This window comes from Trichoderma camerunense, assembly GCF_050948025.1.
Source record: "Trichoderma camerunense strain CBS 138272 chromosome Unknown V8C40scaffold_28, whole genome shotgun sequence".
In the NCBI taxonomy this organism is placed as follows: Eukaryota; Fungi; Ascomycota; class Sordariomycetes; order Hypocreales; family Hypocreaceae; genus Trichoderma; species Trichoderma camerunense.
This window is the reverse complement of record NW_028145342.1, coordinates 246,895-264,231: the sequence shown is the minus strand read 5'-3', so window position 1 is coordinate 264,231 and position 17,337 is coordinate 246,895. Positions and strand designations below refer to the sequence as shown.

The 17,337-nt window shown below is 47.6% G+C and overlaps 8 protein-coding genes across 8 annotated transcripts; 3 read left to right on the top strand and 5 right to left on the bottom strand.

Moving 5' to 3' along the window:
• Window positions 1-73: 73 nt before the first annotated feature.
• Window positions 74-2,275, top strand: V8C40DRAFT_284104 (X-Pro dipeptidyl-peptidase protein; the record flags this gene model as incomplete). Its single annotated transcript, XM_083222100.1, has 1 exon — window positions 74-2,275. Exon 1 carries the CDS (start codon window positions 455-457, stop codon window positions 2,273-2,275), a length of 1,821 nt encoding a protein of 606 aa, XP_083067578.1. The 5' UTR covers window positions 74-454.
• A 453-nt stretch (window positions 2,276-2,728) lies between these two features.
• Window positions 2,729-4,405, bottom strand: V8C40DRAFT_284102 (uncharacterized protein; the record flags this gene model as incomplete). The annotated part of the gene is made up of 2 exons (XM_083222099.1): window positions 2,729-3,738; window positions 3,814-4,405. The coding sequence occupies 2 exons, from the start codon at window positions 4,403-4,405 to the stop codon at window positions 2,729-2,731; spliced, it is 1,602 nt and encodes a 533-aa protein (XP_083067577.1).
• A 450-nt stretch (window positions 4,406-4,855) lies between these two features.
• V8C40DRAFT_258573 (uncharacterized protein) lies at window positions 4,856-7,413 on the bottom strand. Its single transcript, XM_083218754.1, has 3 exons — window positions 6,857-7,413; window positions 6,617-6,786; window positions 4,856-6,537 (listed from the first exon to the last, which is right to left on the bottom strand). Exons 1-3 carry the CDS (start codon window positions 7,064-7,066, stop codon window positions 5,061-5,063), a joined length of 1,857 nt encoding a protein of 618 aa, XP_083067576.1. The 5' UTR covers window positions 7,067-7,413; the 3' UTR covers window positions 4,856-5,060.
• A 477-nt stretch (window positions 7,414-7,890) lies between these two features.
• V8C40DRAFT_258571 (WSC domain-containing protein) lies at window positions 7,891-9,059 on the bottom strand. Its single transcript, XM_083218753.1, has one exon. The coding sequence runs from the start codon at window positions 8,890-8,892 to the stop codon at window positions 8,080-8,082; it is 813 nt and encodes a 270-aa protein (XP_083067575.1). The 5' UTR covers window positions 8,893-9,059; the 3' UTR covers window positions 7,891-8,079.
• Window positions 9,060-9,249: 190 nt separating this feature from the next.
• V8C40DRAFT_258570 (2EXR domain-containing protein) lies at window positions 9,250-10,269 on the top strand. The gene has a single exon (XM_083218752.1). It carries the CDS (start codon window positions 9,529-9,531, stop codon window positions 10,147-10,149), a length of 621 nt encoding a protein of 206 aa, XP_083067574.1. The 5' UTR covers window positions 9,250-9,528; the 3' UTR covers window positions 10,150-10,269.
• Window positions 10,225-11,347, bottom strand: V8C40DRAFT_258568 (uncharacterized protein). Its single transcript, XM_083218750.1, has one exon. It carries the CDS (start codon window positions 11,231-11,233, stop codon window positions 10,343-10,345), a length of 891 nt encoding a protein of 296 aa, XP_083067573.1. The 5' UTR covers window positions 11,234-11,347; the 3' UTR covers window positions 10,225-10,342.
• Window positions 11,348-11,719: 372 nt separating this feature from the next.
• V8C40DRAFT_284100 (putative glycosyl hydrolase, family 18) lies at window positions 11,720-16,180 on the top strand. Its single transcript, XM_083222098.1, has 5 exons — window positions 11,720-13,393; window positions 13,451-13,622; window positions 13,678-14,087; window positions 14,155-14,843; window positions 14,927-16,180. The coding sequence occupies exons 1-5, from the start codon at window positions 11,807-11,809 to the stop codon at window positions 16,149-16,151; spliced, it is 4,083 nt and encodes a 1,360-aa protein (XP_083067572.1). The 5' UTR covers window positions 11,720-11,806; the 3' UTR covers window positions 16,152-16,180.
• Window positions 15,731-17,150, bottom strand: V8C40DRAFT_284096 (Extradiol ring-cleavage dioxygenase, class III enzyme, subunit B; the record flags this gene model as incomplete). The annotated part of the gene is made up of 3 exons (XM_083222097.1): window positions 15,731-16,234; window positions 16,289-16,957; window positions 17,007-17,150. 3 exons carry the CDS (start codon window positions 17,148-17,150, stop codon window positions 16,169-16,171), a joined length of 879 nt encoding a protein of 292 aa, XP_083067571.1. The 3' UTR covers window positions 15,731-16,168.
• Window positions 17,151-17,337: the final 187 nt, after the last annotated feature.

Genomic DNA, 17,337 nt, shown 5'->3' with positions numbered 1-17,337 from the left:
TCGAACGCAACAAGTGGGGCATACGTTTGGTAATGCTGGGATGAGATAGAGACAAATGGGGTGGCAGTCCAATGAGACTTGGTAAAAAAACATTAGCGAGCAAGATTTTCTGAATGGGCCATTCACCTTCTGTAGAAGCCGTACCCTGCTGCTCAAATGGCACTTCGGGAGCCATGGCTCTTCTACAGACGACCCCATCTGACGTGGGGGAAGCCTTCATGCTGCTGTATGGGGTGATCCGGCCGGCGCTCCCAGACATCCGAGCTTACACCCAGATATCCCCAGACCGGAGATGCTCGCGTTTTCTCTGCATATTGCCAATGAAAACTTATATTAGCTCAGTGATGACATGAAAAACTGACTTCGGGTCTTGTGTTTCTGTTCTCCAGATCCCATCTGTATAGCCAAGCAACTGTTCTCGACCCGTTCCTCGACCATTCCCACAATATCCAGTATGGCCGCCAACCAAATCAGGGATATCCAAACGACCTTCTACGATGAAGAAAACAACCTTCTTTTCGAGAAGAATGTCAGCATTCCCATCCCCGACTCTGAATATCCTGTTCGATGCAACATCTATCGACCGTTGAGCTCCCTCACAGCGGCAAAGCCTGCCCTCCCGGTGATTATGACCTATGGGCCTTACGGAAAAGATGTGGAATATAGCAAATTTCATCCACAGTCATTCTCAGAGGTAGATCCGGAACAGAAATCGAAATATTCCGCATGGGAAACGCCTGATCCCGTCTTCTGGACCTCGCACGGCTATGCAGTTGTGCGTTGTGACGAGCGGGGATTCGGACAGTCTCCTGGTTTTCTTGATTCCATGTCTAAGGATACGGCCGCTGCCTTTTGCCATGCTATTGAGTGGGCGGCACAGCAGCCGTGGTCCAACGGCAGGGTTGGCCTCCTCGGCGTCAGTTACTTTGCTGGCACCCAATGGCGTGCCGCGGCTGCGCAACCACGCGGACTCTCTTGTATCATTCCCTGGGAGGGCATGTCTGACTATTATAGAGATCGCTGCCGACATAGTGGAATTCTCTCCGACGCATTCATCAGATTCTGGTGGGATCGTCAAGTCATCACAAACCAGTATGGGCGGCCAGGTAGGGCAGCAGCTGGGCGAGGTGATGATACCATCGAGGGGGATCTATCAGAGGAAGAGCGCCAGAGAAACCGGCGGGACCAGAATGTCGACAACGAAGTGCATCGTTTCCGGGACCAAGACTACTACAAGAGTCGCGACTTCAAGTTGGAAGACATCCAGGTTCCCTTATTGTCGGTCGCCAATTTAGGCAATACCGGACTGCACCTGCGTGGAAACGTGCTGGGATACATGTTCTCCAGCTCAAAGTTCAAGTATCTACGATTTTTAGCCGGGAGACATGATTTGCCATTCTATTATAAAGATGAGGTGAAGCTTCAGCTGAGCTTCCTGGATGCGTGGCTCAAGGACCAAGACCAGGTTGGCTGGACCGTTCCTGGAAAAGTAGCCCCTGTCAGTGTTCTTTTACGTAAAGGCAACGTTGGGTATAACAATCCAGATGGCGAGAAGCTTTTCCAGCGTCGGGATGAACAGGAATGGCCGATTGCTCGCACGGAGTATGTGCGATACTATCTGAACCTTCAACATGAGCTCACGAACGACGGAAACGTGACGAGGCTTCCTGAATCGAAGATCACTTACAAGGCACTGGGATCACTTGACGATCCGCAATTCGTGACATTCTCGACTATATTTACCACGGAAACAGAAATCACTGGCCATATTGTGGCGCATCTGAACGTCTCCGTGGAGCCCTCGGTAGAGCAACAGCAGTCAAACCCAGTAGCGGAGGCAGACTTGGATCTGTTCGTGACATTACGACATCTTGACTCCCAAGGACAGGAGATCCTGTACACAGGTGCTGTTGGTGACCCAGTATCTCTTACCAAGGGCTGGCTGCGCTGTAGTTTGCGGAAAGTCGACGACAAACATCCTCAACATCGCAGCTATTTGCCCTACCGCCAATACTTCTCTACTGACGAAGAGCTTCTTACGCCTGGTATCATCTACGCGGTCGATGTCGAGATCTGGCCCACTAACGTCGTGATGAACGATGGCGACACTCTGGTTTTAGAGATTGCATCTGGTGACACTGCAGGCAGCGGGTTGTTTAGACATGAAAGTAAAGTAGACAGGGACCCGGCGCGGTTTGGTGGATGGAACAACATTCATTTTGGCGGAGGGAAATCGAATTACCTTGAACTACCCATCATACCTCAGAAATATTAGGTTTATAGTCATATGTATACTTTTCCATTTGTAAGGACTTTGCTAGTATAGGTAGGAATAACAAACTGGTCTGCATATCACTCTATAAGACTACTCCGGTGCACCATTCATCCTAAACTGCGTCTCTTAGCAGTGACGCTCATGATTCTCATTGTATAGTAGTACCTTTTAGAATATGTTGTGGTGGTTACTTGCACCAAATTTAGCCGCGACAGGGACGCGGGGCTCAGCCCGCTGCAGCACTGTGGTTGGGCTAGATTTGTGAGGTACAGTGCTCTCAACAGTCTCTCTGAAGAGGACTGAAATGTAGGGAATATAACGATGCATTCGACTGATGTTGAAGCTAATGGATACTTATATCTACTGAATAATCATCTAATGATATGTAAGTTATGCATCTCGAGCGATGAATGTTGAAAATCAGTACTGCTGCTCATTGACAAGCTGCCAGTCTCAATCGAGTCTTTTTGCTCCCATGAACTGATCCTGTCCGAGCACTTTCTTCACAGATGCTTCGACAATACTCAATATTGGTAGCTCTGATAATCGGTTGACCACATGGTGTAAAGTAGGGAGCTGCTTATTTGTCCGCTCTAGAATTTGAAAGCCGGCAGCTGACGCCTCCTGGCTCATCAAAACTTTGGGCTTGGTCGAATGAAACAAGACATCATACTCTGCGTCAGCCGCTTCTCTGCAAGGGGAGGCAGTGGTTGCTGGTATGTACTTGTGTACGAACAACGCATCCTCGCCGGAGGAACCAAAGCTCTGTACGGGTTCTTCACCAGCCCCATATCCATTTGTGAGATTGCCACTGTTGACACTATTGATGCCAGCAGTATGGCCGGATCGTGGCGCATCATTTGCATCCAACCGGCCCCAAGAGAAGAAGGCCCACTTCACACCACCCCAAGAAAGCTCAACATCCAAGTTGCCCCCAACACCGGTATCGTTCTTGAACTTGATTTCGGAATACAATTTTGGCCAACCAAGGTCTTCGCGACCAGATATGATTGGATCAGCCAGATTTTCCAGAACAATGGGAATGTAAATACCCTGGCGAACGCTGCCGTCTTTACTACGGTGCTGCACCCCGTGAATTTGGAACATGACCAACTCGTATCCTCTACCTCCCAGCCAGCTCAAGTTTTGGATGGACTGAAATGTAAAGCTTGCCTCAGCAACTGTGTCAGTCTTAGCGAAGCTGTACGCAGTAGAAGGAAACATATTTCGCAATAGAGTCGCGCTTGTGCGAAATCGAACCGTGGCAGTCGTCGACACCGCGTCAGATAATCCGTCGGGGCGAGGACAAGAGAGAGCATCTTGTCTAGGACTATCCATTGGCCCGAATCCAAGTGGCTGTCGCCAATAGAGCCTCGGGGCCTTGGCCCACATGTATTCTCGGAGGATCTGAGTTGAGTTATGCACTTCGTCGTGGCTGAAACCGTATGTGAGATAATCATGAACTGCGGAGGCATTCATATCAGCATCATACTATTATCATAGCCTTTGTGGGATGGAGAGGTTTCTCGGTTTCTTACCTTTCCATTCCTCCATTTCTGCGCTTGAACTTGATCGTGTGGGCTCATTACCCGTTACGCGGCTCATATCCTGGATCAGAGTCGCCCTTGTATATCGAGCTTTATTGAACAATTGTAGTCGTTCCGGTATGGCGTCCTTGGAGTCTAGGTAAGACAACATTACGCCGAGAGCCGCCGCATCTTCGATGGCTTGGGCGGCTCCTTGAGCTAGATGTGGCGTGAAGGGGTGTGCAGCATCTCCAATCACTGCCAGTCGGTCATTTGCAAAAGCAGGAAGGGTGTCCATGTCCAACAGCGGATAGATTCTCACATCCTCATCGGATACCTTAGCCATAACAGCTAAAAGGTCGGGCGAGAAGCTTTGGTAGACGTCTAGCAAAGACGCCTTGGCAGCTTTGTGGTCATAGCCTTGAGAAAAGCTCCCACCACTAAGCGATGCAGGATGGCAGCAAACGAAGTTGAGTGAAGTGCCGTGTTCACAGAGGTACATGACCACTTTGCGGTCATCCGCATAGTACATGTCCATAGAGTCTACAGTATCCAGGAAAGATGCTGTAGCTGGATCGTCTTGGATCTTCGCAATGGAGATCATGAAACGGAAAGCATTCTGTGTGGGTGCATCGGCAATATATTTCCTTTCTTCACATACTGATAAGCGAGCAGCACTTCTTCTGTTACAGGGCAGCCAATTCCTCCTAGCTTTTCGCATAAGCGTAGCACACCGACTATACCAAATTCTCAATTACAGAACTAAATAAAGCGAATTGTTTTAGCACATAAAAAATAGCGTATATTTAAGACTTCTGGAGCGGACGAAACTATCCTAGGCGCCGGTCGTAAACAATCACAGTAGGGAGGCTCGTTAACAAATAACCCAGCAATATATTTCTGTTGATTAAAACAGGAACTTCTTTCCACCATCCCTGATCCCTGCCCACCTAGACACCCCACTATCTCCAACTACGGCTATTATTTTGAAAGTCGGCAGAAGATAAACATAAACAATCACAGTAGAAATCATTATGACTAGCAAAATAGACCGGTAGTAGAGGTTCATAAGCGCTATACTAAATAGCTAAGCAAGCATAAGGTAGGACGGTTTCTAGTTAAATTAACGTATTAAAGTCCGCACTGCTTATCTTTGTTTTGTTGCTTAATATAAACGATTTAAGTATATTCCAACTAGTAATAAGTCTATGGATAAAGAAGAGTAAGTAGAATAAGTCTGCATACACAGCAGATCTGCTCTATGAGATAGGGCCTAGGCTTTGTTGGGGCACAATCTCAAAGTTGTCATAGATGGCTCCTGCTTCATACACACGCGCGCCGACTATACCAGATGAGAAAGTGCCGTCACTCTGAGTGATTTGAGCGTGGGACATATCGTCGACATAAACAATCAGAGTGTTTCCCGACGCGACAACACGTATGTGATGTGCTTTGTTTGGCTGGATATCCATCTTGGCGTTCTTCAACTCAGTCCAATTGTTTTGTGCGCGACCGAGTGTGACTTGAGTGCGCTGGATACCAACGTAGTATCCTCGGTAACTATCAGCGCCATCATGCACGTCGGAGGCGCGAAATATGATGCCTGCGTTTCCATCGCCAGAAGTTAATGTCACATCGACGTCGAAAGTGAAGTCTTTAAAGGCTGTGCTGAGAACGGTCTTGGCAGAATGGACTTTGGGGACAGTCATAACTCCATTTCGGCCATCGAAACCGCCGTCCACAATGGTCCAGCCGACCATGTTCTTTTCAAAACCATCATATACCATGGGTGCGATGTAGATGTTGTCAAACGTTGCGCCAGTCTGATAGACGCGGACTCCGCAGCTTCCGAAGCGAAAGGTGCCATCTCTAACGGTGATTCTCCTATCGCTGCGCGTGTTTAAGCTGACAAAAATGTTGTCACCAGCAGCCTCAACAATCACAATATACTTTTTCCCGGGCTGAATATCAGCCTTGACGCTGCTAAGCTGATTCCAGTTATTATCAGCTCGACCGAGGGTAATAGACCCCCCTTTCTCGCTGCTAATGCCGACGTAATAGCCCTGGTAAGCATCAACACCACGTCCGGCGTTGGATACACGGAAGAGAAGACCGGCATTGCCACTCTGGGTGGATAATATGACTTCAGCCCTCATAATGAAATCATTCATCTGGGCATTGACAATAGCCTTGCCACCCTGTGAGCTACCAGCAACCAACGTCTTTGTGTCAGCCGAGTATGTGCCGTCGATAACATTCCATCCAACCATATTTCTCGCCTCAAAATCGTAACTGCTAATCACAGACACACAGGCATATGTGTTTGCCCACATTCCAGAGCAGTTGGGGCCCGCTTTCCTGTTCCAGCTCACCAAGTCTTTGACCGTGATGCCGTTTTCGCCTGCGATGGTGTCACAAGACTGCCCTTCCTTGATATAATAGAATTTGCTGCAAGTATCTATTATGTCAGGCTGAACGGGCGATGGCGTTTGAATACCGTTACCGGGCTTTGTAGGGGTAGAGGGACGGCCAATGACGGAGATGCACACATAATTCTCAGCCCATAGACCACTGCACCTGGTTCCCCCAACGCCTTTGTTCCAAGAAACGAATTCATCTATAGTGATTCCATTTTTATCCGCAATGTCTTGGCAAGAATCACCGCTCTGAACGAAGTAGAAGGCGTTGCAGTTGTCAACCATTCCCACTTGGGTTGGGGCAGGAGTCGTAATGCCACTAATTGGATCTGGTTAGCATTTTAAAGCCCTATATGCCAACTTATATGTCACAAAAAAAAGACAGCAGAAGCACTCACTTGCTAGGTTTTGTTGAGGTGGGAGGCGGCGGTGTAATCGATTTGGATGCGCTGGGCAGGGGTAGAGTAGAGGATTTTGGCGTTATTGGGATAGAGGGTTCATTTGTGGTTTCAATACAATATGACCTCCCAATGATGAAGCTGTTGCATGAGACGGCTATCTCGGGATTCTAGAAAGATATGATCTTAGTTATACACCCTTGGTTTAGGCTTCAGAGTGAATAAGCCCACTCCACTCACCCAGCGTAGCCAGTTATCGTTACTGATGAGCAACGTGGACGGCACATCTTCGCATGTAACGCTTCCGTCGTCATTGTCATACCAAAAAGAACAATATTTGGTGGTGGAGGGATCAAAAGGGTATTTTGGCTTCACATCTCGACGGCCGTTGGGATGAGCCACTGCAATCTGTATAACAGATGCCGCAAGGAGCGGCGTCAAGACTCGCATCGTTTGAACGGAAATAATGAGGCAAAACAAAAAGAGCAGTGAATTTCCCCTTCAAAGACGACATAGGTCGGCTTATTTTCACATTTATAATGCACTATAGAAATGGACGAATGAACTTCTACGGTTTGTCGGACATGTTCAAAGGGCACATGCCACTGCGGAGATCATCCCCCGTATTCAGCTTCCCATATCAGCTCATGTTGTTGGTTGGCATCTTGTAAAAATTTTCAGCATGAGTCAGGCGGGAAGAAAATGGCAATCCCGTCTGCAAAGCCCGCCACACCTGGCAGGATTCTTTGAAGCATTCTTATGAGGCTTTTCTGCCAAAATTACGGCACAGGGATCTTGCAGCCTGGAACAGTCTCCATCTGGAGTAACGTGGGGAGGCGAGCCGCAGGACCCTTGTTGATATGTACTTGGAGGTACATGCCAGGGGTTCTGTGGATTCTCGGATTCCATCCGAACTGATCTGCTTTCCATCATGGCTTAATGCCCGAGATCCGAACACAGCGTCAATCGCGCTGAATAGTAGCCGCGGCGAGCCGACGAACGCTAACGTCTAGCTCGAGCAGGCCTCACAGATGAGGATGGCTTGCCAATTCCTCTTCATTGCGGAGTCGTGTTGAGGCCTAGGCCATCTAGTTACCGTGAGGCATATTTCTCTTTTCTCATACAGTGGCATTGTCGGCGGTTGCCAACTCTGGATGAACACAACGTTAGATTGCCAATGTCTCCTAGGACAAGATCCCCAGGAACACTGATGTTTTTGGGGAGTTTTATTTTTTACTTTGGTTGAATCGCAGCGTTGATGTTTGAAGAAAAATCCCATTGCATCTTTAATTAGTTTTAGCTATCTCAAGATGTCAAAACTTGTAAACTGGCATGTAGGGTAGAGTCCGAGTCCGAATATCCATAGACGTAACCCTCAGATAGTGCTTCCTTTCCTGAAACTTTACGAAGGATTGCGAGTTCATTGGTAAAAGGCATATCTCAAGGAATCACAGATAAATCTTTTAAATTGCAACTATCAACGAGTCTCCAGAGCTAGCTTTGCTCGGCTGAGCAGCACCAGCTGTGAGAGTGCTTATAGTAGCGCTGTGAGATCTTGTGGCAGTGCTTATTCCAGTGCTTATGCCAGTGCTGGTAGTGTGTCCTGTTACTGGGTTAGGTTTGACGGCCCCGAAAACATTCAGGCAATCCTTGCCTCCGCAGTTCTTCGTCGCGTCACCCGTACAGGCCATGTTGCAGTCGGTCTTGTGCGGCGTCCATTCACCAGCGACATAGCCACTACACCAACACTGATTGCCTGCTTTGACGCCTGCATATTCGTAATTTAAACGATAGCAGGTGTCCTGGCATTTGGGGGTCGTGAGAGCAGTATCTCCGTCTTTATCGCTGACGAGCTTGGCGAGGATTGACCGGTTCGGCCTATCGGCATAGCAACCAAGTTCTCTCCATACCGTTGGAGAAGGCCGCAAAACTGTCGTCGACGTCGTAGTGGTGATGGGTACTGTGCTAGACGTAGTTGTAGAGGTCATTGTAGACATCAGCTGGCTCAGCTTCTGGTGGGTCAAGATGCAATATGAAGCTACTATCCAGAGTTTGTCGCAATTGACGCCCACGGATGGATTCCATTGTGAAAATTCTTCAGGTGTGAGGTCGAAAGAGTCCCTGACTTCTTTACAGGTTTTGTTGCCGGTGTTATTGATCCAATCAACGCAGTCTTTGGTTGTGGCAGGGTCATATTGTAATAGAGGGTAGGGCGTCGCGACACAAAGCCGCGAGCCAAGAGCGACGACCGCAAAAGAAATCAGAGCGTTCTTCATGGTAGAGACAATTGAGTAAAGGTTGAGCGAAACAAGTGAAGCGAGTTGGAAAGAGATCAATTGGGAGGAGGGATTGCCTGCTATCGTATAATACTCTCACGGCTGCGTTCTCATGGGAGCGATTCAGGCGAGGCCCACGCATTTCATTTTAGCGTCGATGCAACGTCATTTTTAGGAAGATAGAGAGGTTCTAGAGCAAGGCCTCTGCGGCTAGTAATTTAAATTGTCATTAATTTCCGTTGCAGCTCGGCTTTGAATCGAATAAGCTTAAGTTGAAGCATTTTTTCGACCCTTTGCTCACACTAATAACCATCCAGCCACTGGAATAATCCTCTCCTTTGCCCCCTAGCAATTAATCATTAAAGTAGTTTACATTCTTAAAGCTCTTTCCAATGACGAGCACTTGTTGTACTTTATCCAATGATTCGACGAAGGAGGCAGGGCACGGTCACATGCGAATAGATCTCTCAGCGGAAGTGGAGACTACTCAGCAAAAATTCCTCACAGTATATGAGTCTCAGTGCAACCCTGGACATATATATTCTTCAACTGCAGATCCCATTTCCTGCCATGCTGATTCCTTCCAACGCACCGTTAATCTTAAATTAATGCCTCTTACCAACGACCAACACACCAATGAAAAACTTTTCCAGTCTCCCCTTGGAGCTCCGCTCACAAATTTGGCTGTTGACAGTTGAACCACGCCGGACCGTCGAGGTTCGCTTCAAATATACCTTGGTTGTTGATGAGAGCGACGGAAGAGACTTCTTTGAAGCCATATGGGATGCCCCGCCTGAGTTGGTATATACGACCTCGCCTACACCGGTACCAGCCGCGCTCCATACTTGCCGCGAAGCCCGCAATAGCATTGCTCGGAAATACGAGCGCGCCTTTACTGGCGGCACTGAGCCTCGGTATGTCTGGGTGAACTTTGATTTAGACATCATTTCTATTGACAGGTCTCGCTTCACCTGGATGAAGCCCGAGGCACCGCGTATTCGTTCGCTTAAATTCGCACGTGAGATAGACGAACACTACGTTTATGAGGAGCAATTTGAATTGCACATGTTTTGCGACATAGAGGAACTCACGGTTGTCAGACTTGGAGGCGAGATGCAAAGGTGGCATCAGGAAATTATCTCCTGGCCATGTCCGACAGATAGGGTGTGGTTTATTAACGCAAAGACGGATGAAAAAATAACCTGGGCTGAAAGCCAACGGAGATGCGATAAACAACTGAAAAAGGTTGCAATTTAAAATCCAATAAAAGGAAGTGAATGAAAATATAGAAGTTTGTGACGGCATAAATATAAATTAAAAAAGACAAAATGTATGTTTTTTTTAAAAATAAAGAAAGTATAGGGTAGTTATCTAAAGGCTATGAATCGATGAATAGTACAGTCGGTAAAAGTAAATATTTCTATTTTTAAGGAAGGATTGCCAATCCAACTTATCGACACAAGTTTCGCCCAGTGACTACCTCTTTGAACTTTTTCATCATGTTGCGATGAGTAGTCGCGGAAGGATCATTGAAAATGTACATCCGTACCCATTGTCTGAGTTTGTTTTCTGCATCTTCTATGCCGTGCTCCACGGCCAGATTTGTGGTTTCGGGCCAATTAACCTCTTTCCACTCCTTCTTCGCTGGATCTGTCTCGTCAGGGTCGGGATTGGGACCTAAATCTTCGGCTTTGATGGTGACATTCTCATCCTGCTCCAACTGCATTGCTGCGTCATACATTCGCTTCCCAGTATCCCCCCTTCTGGCTCTGATTATCTCGTCAACCGCGTTGTCAAACACAGTAAAAGCTGGCCTGTTTTCTATCTTTGCAACTGCGGTCAAAGCCTGCCATCTACTGTCCACCTTTTTGCCCAATTCTTTGACTGCCGCTCCGTAACCATTGCCTCCACCTTTCATAACCCTGTAGGGAGCAATATCAACGATGTCTTCGTTGGCGGCTCTGTGTGCTTTCAGACAATTTAATGCCGTCTCTTTGACATCCAGCTTAGGCTTGGCCCCCGGCTTAGCCTTGGGGTCGTCCTCGTATACGGGCCATTGCTGGGGATTGGGTGTGTCCGGATGGATTTGCTTCATAAATTGCTCGAAAGTGCACCTTCCCCCTTCAAGGTCTCCGTTACATGCCCTCCATTGGCCTGCCTTGCAAATATTCCTCTGTGAGATCCATTTGAGGCACCAGTAACCTATGGATTGCCCTGTTGGCAACAATCCATCGATCTCGTATGCTTGGAAAAACATAACTCGCTCTAAGCATCCCGCGTATCCTCCAGCCCAGGCGATGGCCGAGAGGTGGGCGATGGCGAGAAAGAGCAAGATCCGCATTGCGACTGTAATAGTGGCCTGACCTTGGCTGGCAGAAATCCAGCAGATGGCCAACAAAAACGGGGGGTAAGCGAATGTGAATGATGTTGGGAAGTTGCTTGTGTAAAATCATGCAAAAGGAAGCGTTGGGAAATAAATGATACCGTTTATACTCTCGTCGGGTCCTTGCTTGTATTTTCGCCAGTGAAGCCGAGCCGTCTAATCCATGCAACCACAAACCCTGCCACTTGAGCCAATTTCCCGAATGTGGAACACCTGATCGACGACGGGGGCATTGGAATCTAGACTCTGGACGATAGAGTACCTGGGAGGACTTGTGCGGCTACCTCGGCGATTATTGAAGTGGGCTACATGGGTTCATCGGTCACAACTCACAGAGACTCACTCTAAATGCTCTCCTGCTTGATGTTATCATGTGAGTCCAAATTCTTACTTCTACCTCTTGCCACTCGATAGACTGATCTTTTTCTTTTTGGGCCTTGCTACTGTCATTCACTCACTCAGCTATTCTACTATACTCAACTCTCTTTGTGTTCTATTTGAAAATTTCCCTTCCCCGGCTGGACCTTCAAAATGAGGCCGCCATTACTCTCCTTTCTCATACCCCTGACTTTTCAGGCTATTCTCTCACATGCCCATTACGATTCCAGTATTGAAATCGCACCCCGAGGGATTGCATCAAATGATTTGCAGGCCGAGGAAAATCCCGAGCTGTTGGAATTTCTTGCTGCCAATGAACGGCAGATTCCCGCTCTAAAGGCTTGTCCTCTATCATGCACGCAGACTGCGAATAGTAGTGACGGTGCAGGATGGTTTTTGTTCTCTGATGCTGCGCGCCTTGCCTGGTGCAACGAGACCATGCTGCTCGACTTTGTTGTCAAGACCTCTGTTGATGAGAAGCAAAATCCCAACATTGGTATCAGAGCTTGCACGGCAGAATATGGCGTAGAAGCCAAGCAAGCCTATACATTCGATGATAGAACTGCAGCTCTTTGCTCAACACCCAACCATGTCATGGTCAATTCTGCTGTTCGCATGTTCCATCCTTCAGCAAGCGAGGACGATCAGGGCTTTGACAGTAAGGATTTCCTGTCGGCTGGTCATCAAATGGCCCGTTATCTTGCCTCTCAGAAACCATCCTGTACCAATAATGCCATGGCTTTTGGATACTCTAAATCTTCTGTTGTTGGACTATTTGCTGGGGCAGAAGTACACCAGCACGGGGTGGCATTTGACATACTCAGCAGACTACTGAAATATGCAGAGACAAATCCCATATCCCAAACAACAGTGCTCCAAGTATGCCAAACCAATAATCAAGGTGCAGATTACGGCGTTGGTATCATCGCTAGTAGTTCGAAAAACCTTGCATTCGTGCAAAACGCTGTCAAGACCTGGGCTGACGGGAGATGCATATCTGAAACCAATGGTAGTCAAGACTGGATGACGGTCACTATACGTGTCCCGCCACTCAAAGACACATTTGGCAATAAGACTGCTATTCCATCCAATATGACCACTGCCGCCTCAAAACTGCGTCAATCACGCATTGCTGTTCGGGCAGAATGCAAGACCACCAAAGTCCAAGCCGGCGACCACTGCTCCACTGTAGCAGCCAGATGCCGCGTTAACCTGGCCGATCTGCAGAAGTATAATCCTACAATACTATTCTGCAACACTCTTGTCACTGATCAGGTAGTCTGCTGTTCTCCAGGCACTTTGCCAGATAGCATCCAAGGCCCAAACTCTGATGGAACGTGTAAGACAATATCAGCTCAAAGCGGGGACGACTGTGGCTCACTGGCCAACAAGTGCGGACTCAAGCCCAGTGACTTTTCAAAGGTTAACGATGATCCCAAATTGTGCTCGACGCCGCTGATGGAGGGCCAAGTTGTATGCTGTAGCCACGGCAAGTTTCCTGATCTGCGCCCCAAACCCAACACCGATGGATCCTGCGCCACATATCAAACTGTGCAGGATGACGGTTGTGCCAAGATTGCTGCATCGCGGGGGTTAACCAAAGATGATATTGAAGGCTTCAATAAGAATACCTGGGGCTGGAATGGGTGCAAAAGTCTCGCGCTCGGGTTTAAGCTATGCGTTAGTGAGGGATCTCCCCCTATGCCTGAGCCCGTTTCGAACGCGGTGTGTGGACCTACGGTGTGTTCCTCTGCCACTTTTCAATAGTTAATCCTATAAACTGACGCCATAAAACAGGTCCCAGGCACACAAACGCCAAAAGCAGGAACAGATTTGGCCACGCTGAACCCGTGCCCTTTGAAGGTTTGCTGCAATATTTGGGGTCAATGTGGCATGTCTGATGATTTCTGCACAATTTCAAAGTCTGAAACTGGTGCTCCTGGTACTTCCGCACCAAAAAAGAATGGCTGTAAGTGCAACTAATTAAGTTGTTTTGGCTAGCAAAACGTTGACGTGTTCTTCAGGCATTAGCAACTGCGGCACGGAGATTATCAAAGGTCCAGCACCTGAAAAAACAATGCGCATTACATACTTTGAATCTTGGAACAAGAACCGCAACTGTTTAAAAATGGACGTTGACCAGATTGATACGAGCATGTACACGCATATTCACTTTGCGTTTGCAAATCTCACGGCCGACTTCAAAGTTGATGTAAGCGGTGCTCAGGATGACTTTGAGATTTTCAAAAGCATGACTGAGGTAAAGAGGATTATATCCTTTGGAGGCTGGGATTTTAGCGCCTCGCCTGGTACTTTTAATATTCTCCGTGAAGCTGTAAAGCCTGCAAACCGTGAAACATTCAAGAACAGCATTGTCGCCTTTGTGCAAGAGCATGGGCTCGATGGTGTGGACATTGATTGGGAATACCCGGGGGTAAGTTGAACACAATTGCACTCTCTTCATTCTATATGATTGTTGCGTATTAATTGATCCTCCTCAGGCTCCTGATATTCCCGATATCCCTGCCGGGGACCCCCAAGCTGGAATGGACTACTACAAGGCGCTTACTATTATTAAATCAGCTCTCGGTAGCTCCAAGACCGTTTCTTTCGCAGCTCCAGCATCTTACTGGTATCTTAAGGCATTTCCCGTGGCTCTTTTGTCCAAGACTATTGACTATATTGTCTACATGACGTATGACCTCCACGGGCAATGGGATTACAATAACAAGTGGACTTCGCCTGGTTGCCCTACTGGAAACTGTTTGCGGTCCCACGTCAACATCACTGAGACCCATGATGCACTGGTTATGATTACTAAAGCTGGTGTACCCTCTAATAAGATCGCGGTTGGAATTGCTAGCTACGGCAGATCCTTTAAGATGGCTGAAGCTGGCTGTACAGGGGAAATGTGCAAATTCACCGGCACACCTCGCATATCCAATGCCGCAAAAGGTATCTGCACAAATACAGCTGGCTATATTTCCAACGCTGAAATTAATGAGATCATTAGATCTGGTGAATACACCAAACAATGGTCAAAAGATAGCTCAAGCTATCTAGTCTACAACGAGACCGAATGGGTAGCCTATATGAGTGAACGGGACAAGCAAGTTCGGTATCTCACTTATAGCCATTACAATTTTGCCGGAACGTCCGATTGGGCAGCTGATCTTCTGGAATATGTTGAGTAAGTGACCTCTGACCTCTGAAATTTTCCAAAGTCTCCATTTGATGACTCAGTCTGTTAATAATACTGACTTTTCTCTCCAGTGGCTATGGAGGAGTGGTAATGGACGATTCGGATGACGAATGTAGCGCTGAGTTTCACAACCTCGACGATCTTGAAAGCATTAAAGACGACATCCCTACCGAGTGCGTGCCCAAATATCTCACTCAAGTTCAGATCAGAATGATGGATCGCTTCATAGAGAAATACACGGACTTGGTTAACAACGGCTACGACGAAAAATTTAAAATCTACTCGGACTATATCGCGGAACAAGTCCCCGTACAAATTGATCAGTTCATGCTTGATAACGCCGATAAATACTTTACGTGTACAGGCAGCTATTTAGCAGTATGTTGCAATACTTGTCAATGGGGTGGCTGTTTGAACAACTGCAAAAAGGGCGCTGATTGCAAAAATGGTACGCAAACCGAAACTGTTAAATGTCCAGACACTCTCAAGTATGAGCTCAATGCCCTCCCACCTGACTACACCCTTATGAGCGCAACCTATGATCTGAAAGACAAGGATGGGTTTTTCAACGATATTGGTTCTCAATACGGTATTGATGAGTCGTGGGTTTCTTTTGGCAGTCGAGATGTCTGGCCCGGAGCAAGTTGTCAATACAACAAAGATCCCAGACAGTGTCAGAAGGATTGGGACTATTGGTACTACAAATATCCCGAGCGCTCAGATGACATGAAGGTATACAATCCTAAAGATCTCATTGGTAAATCCTATGACAATACAAAGGGCCTCATCGAACGTCTAGAGGCAATCGAAAGCTTCGTGGATGTAGATGGAGGCTGGATGTGGGCAGATTTGCTTGATGCCTCGACCATGCCTGCACTGTCACTCAAGGCTGCCGTCGAGAACATGGAAGCAATAATCAAGAAGGCCGACGAAATCCAAAAAGAGGAGCGCGAGGCATTCATTCTCAACTTCGTCACGAGCTTTCTTTTCTTCATCCCCGTGTTAGGAGAGGTAGCTGGCGAAGCCGGCCTAACAGCGATCCGTTCCATTTTGAGGCTGGTAGGCAACCTTGGAGATTTAGGCCTTCTGACTTACAGCATTGTTCAAGATCCGAAAAGTGCCTTTATGGCTATCTTTGCCGCTCTGGCCGGAGCTGGTGTTGGAAAGTCTGGGTTCAGAGACGCTGCTGATAATATGCGACACATGGGGAGAGCTGAGAGAGAAGGCTTAGGACTAAGCATAGCGAAGGATCTAGATAGAATCTGGCAGGTGCGCGCAGGCGTCTGCAAGATCTAGGAAGCTTATGGTCATACTTATAAGATTCGGGTCGCAACATCTGGCCAATCTCCAATTGCAAACTGAGTTTCACCTTGGTTGCGCTATTGTAAATTAGCTATAATGTCCACTTTTATATCATAGGCAAAAGGACTCACCAACTCCCAAACTTCAGCTCCCAATGTCGCAGGATCCCCGCGGTCCTCCTCCTCGCCCACTATACCCGCCACAAAACAGGTGGGCATATAATGGTCATCAGTCCCATGAGCATCGCGGTAATTCGGATGCTTCATGAGACGAACAATTCCCCGCTTCAAATCAGGCCCTCCTCCATTCTTGCAAATGACATCCTCCAGTGCCTGTCGAAACTCGAGATGGGTTTCATCAGGCGGCCTTTCCTGCGCGAAGTTATCTCTGTATGTGCGCATATACTTCCAATCTGTGCGATATAGATTGTGCACGCCACCGCCAGATCCAATAAAAAGATAGCCCTCCTTTCGAAGTGGGCGCAACACTCTACCGATCTCAAGATGGTAGTGGGGATCAAAGTACTGGTTCTGCGATATAATTGTTACGGGTGGACAACCCTTAGGGAACATGCGGAGGAGTACGGGAAAGGTATCAATCAGCCAATTGAACTTGGGGTCTTCCTCTGAATCGAAGCCCGCAGCTCTGAGCATCTCAAGACATCGTTTTGCGGTCTTGACATCAGCGGTGCACTTGTAATCAGCGTATTCTGACCGTCTCACAAGTGGAATATTCTGGGGTATGGAATTTGTGTTGGTAGCAACGCGCACTTTTCGTCCCCGAATATTCCAATGGGCCCCCTGTTGGTTAATCAGACGGAGTTTTATAATCTTTGAAGCCCTAGCTCACCATGATGATGACACCTTTTATTCCATACTGGATGGCCTTGTCCCCGTGGGATAGCCAGTAATCACGGATATGGGATTGTTCCCCAGTGAGAAGGGTCGTGCCGTGGCTAAGGAGAAGAACAGGAGGTTGTTGCACTTGAGTCATTGTCATGGTGCCTTGGCTATCTTTATTGATTAACCAGTGCTTAACTTAGATTAGAATGAGCCTGGGGTGACAGAAATTATGTATAGAGTATGTCGAGCAGTCACAAAGCATCACTGTCATCGTCATCTCGCTCGGTTAACCGACTACACTCGGTTGACAGACCCCATTCGGAAGTGAAAGTGTCTTG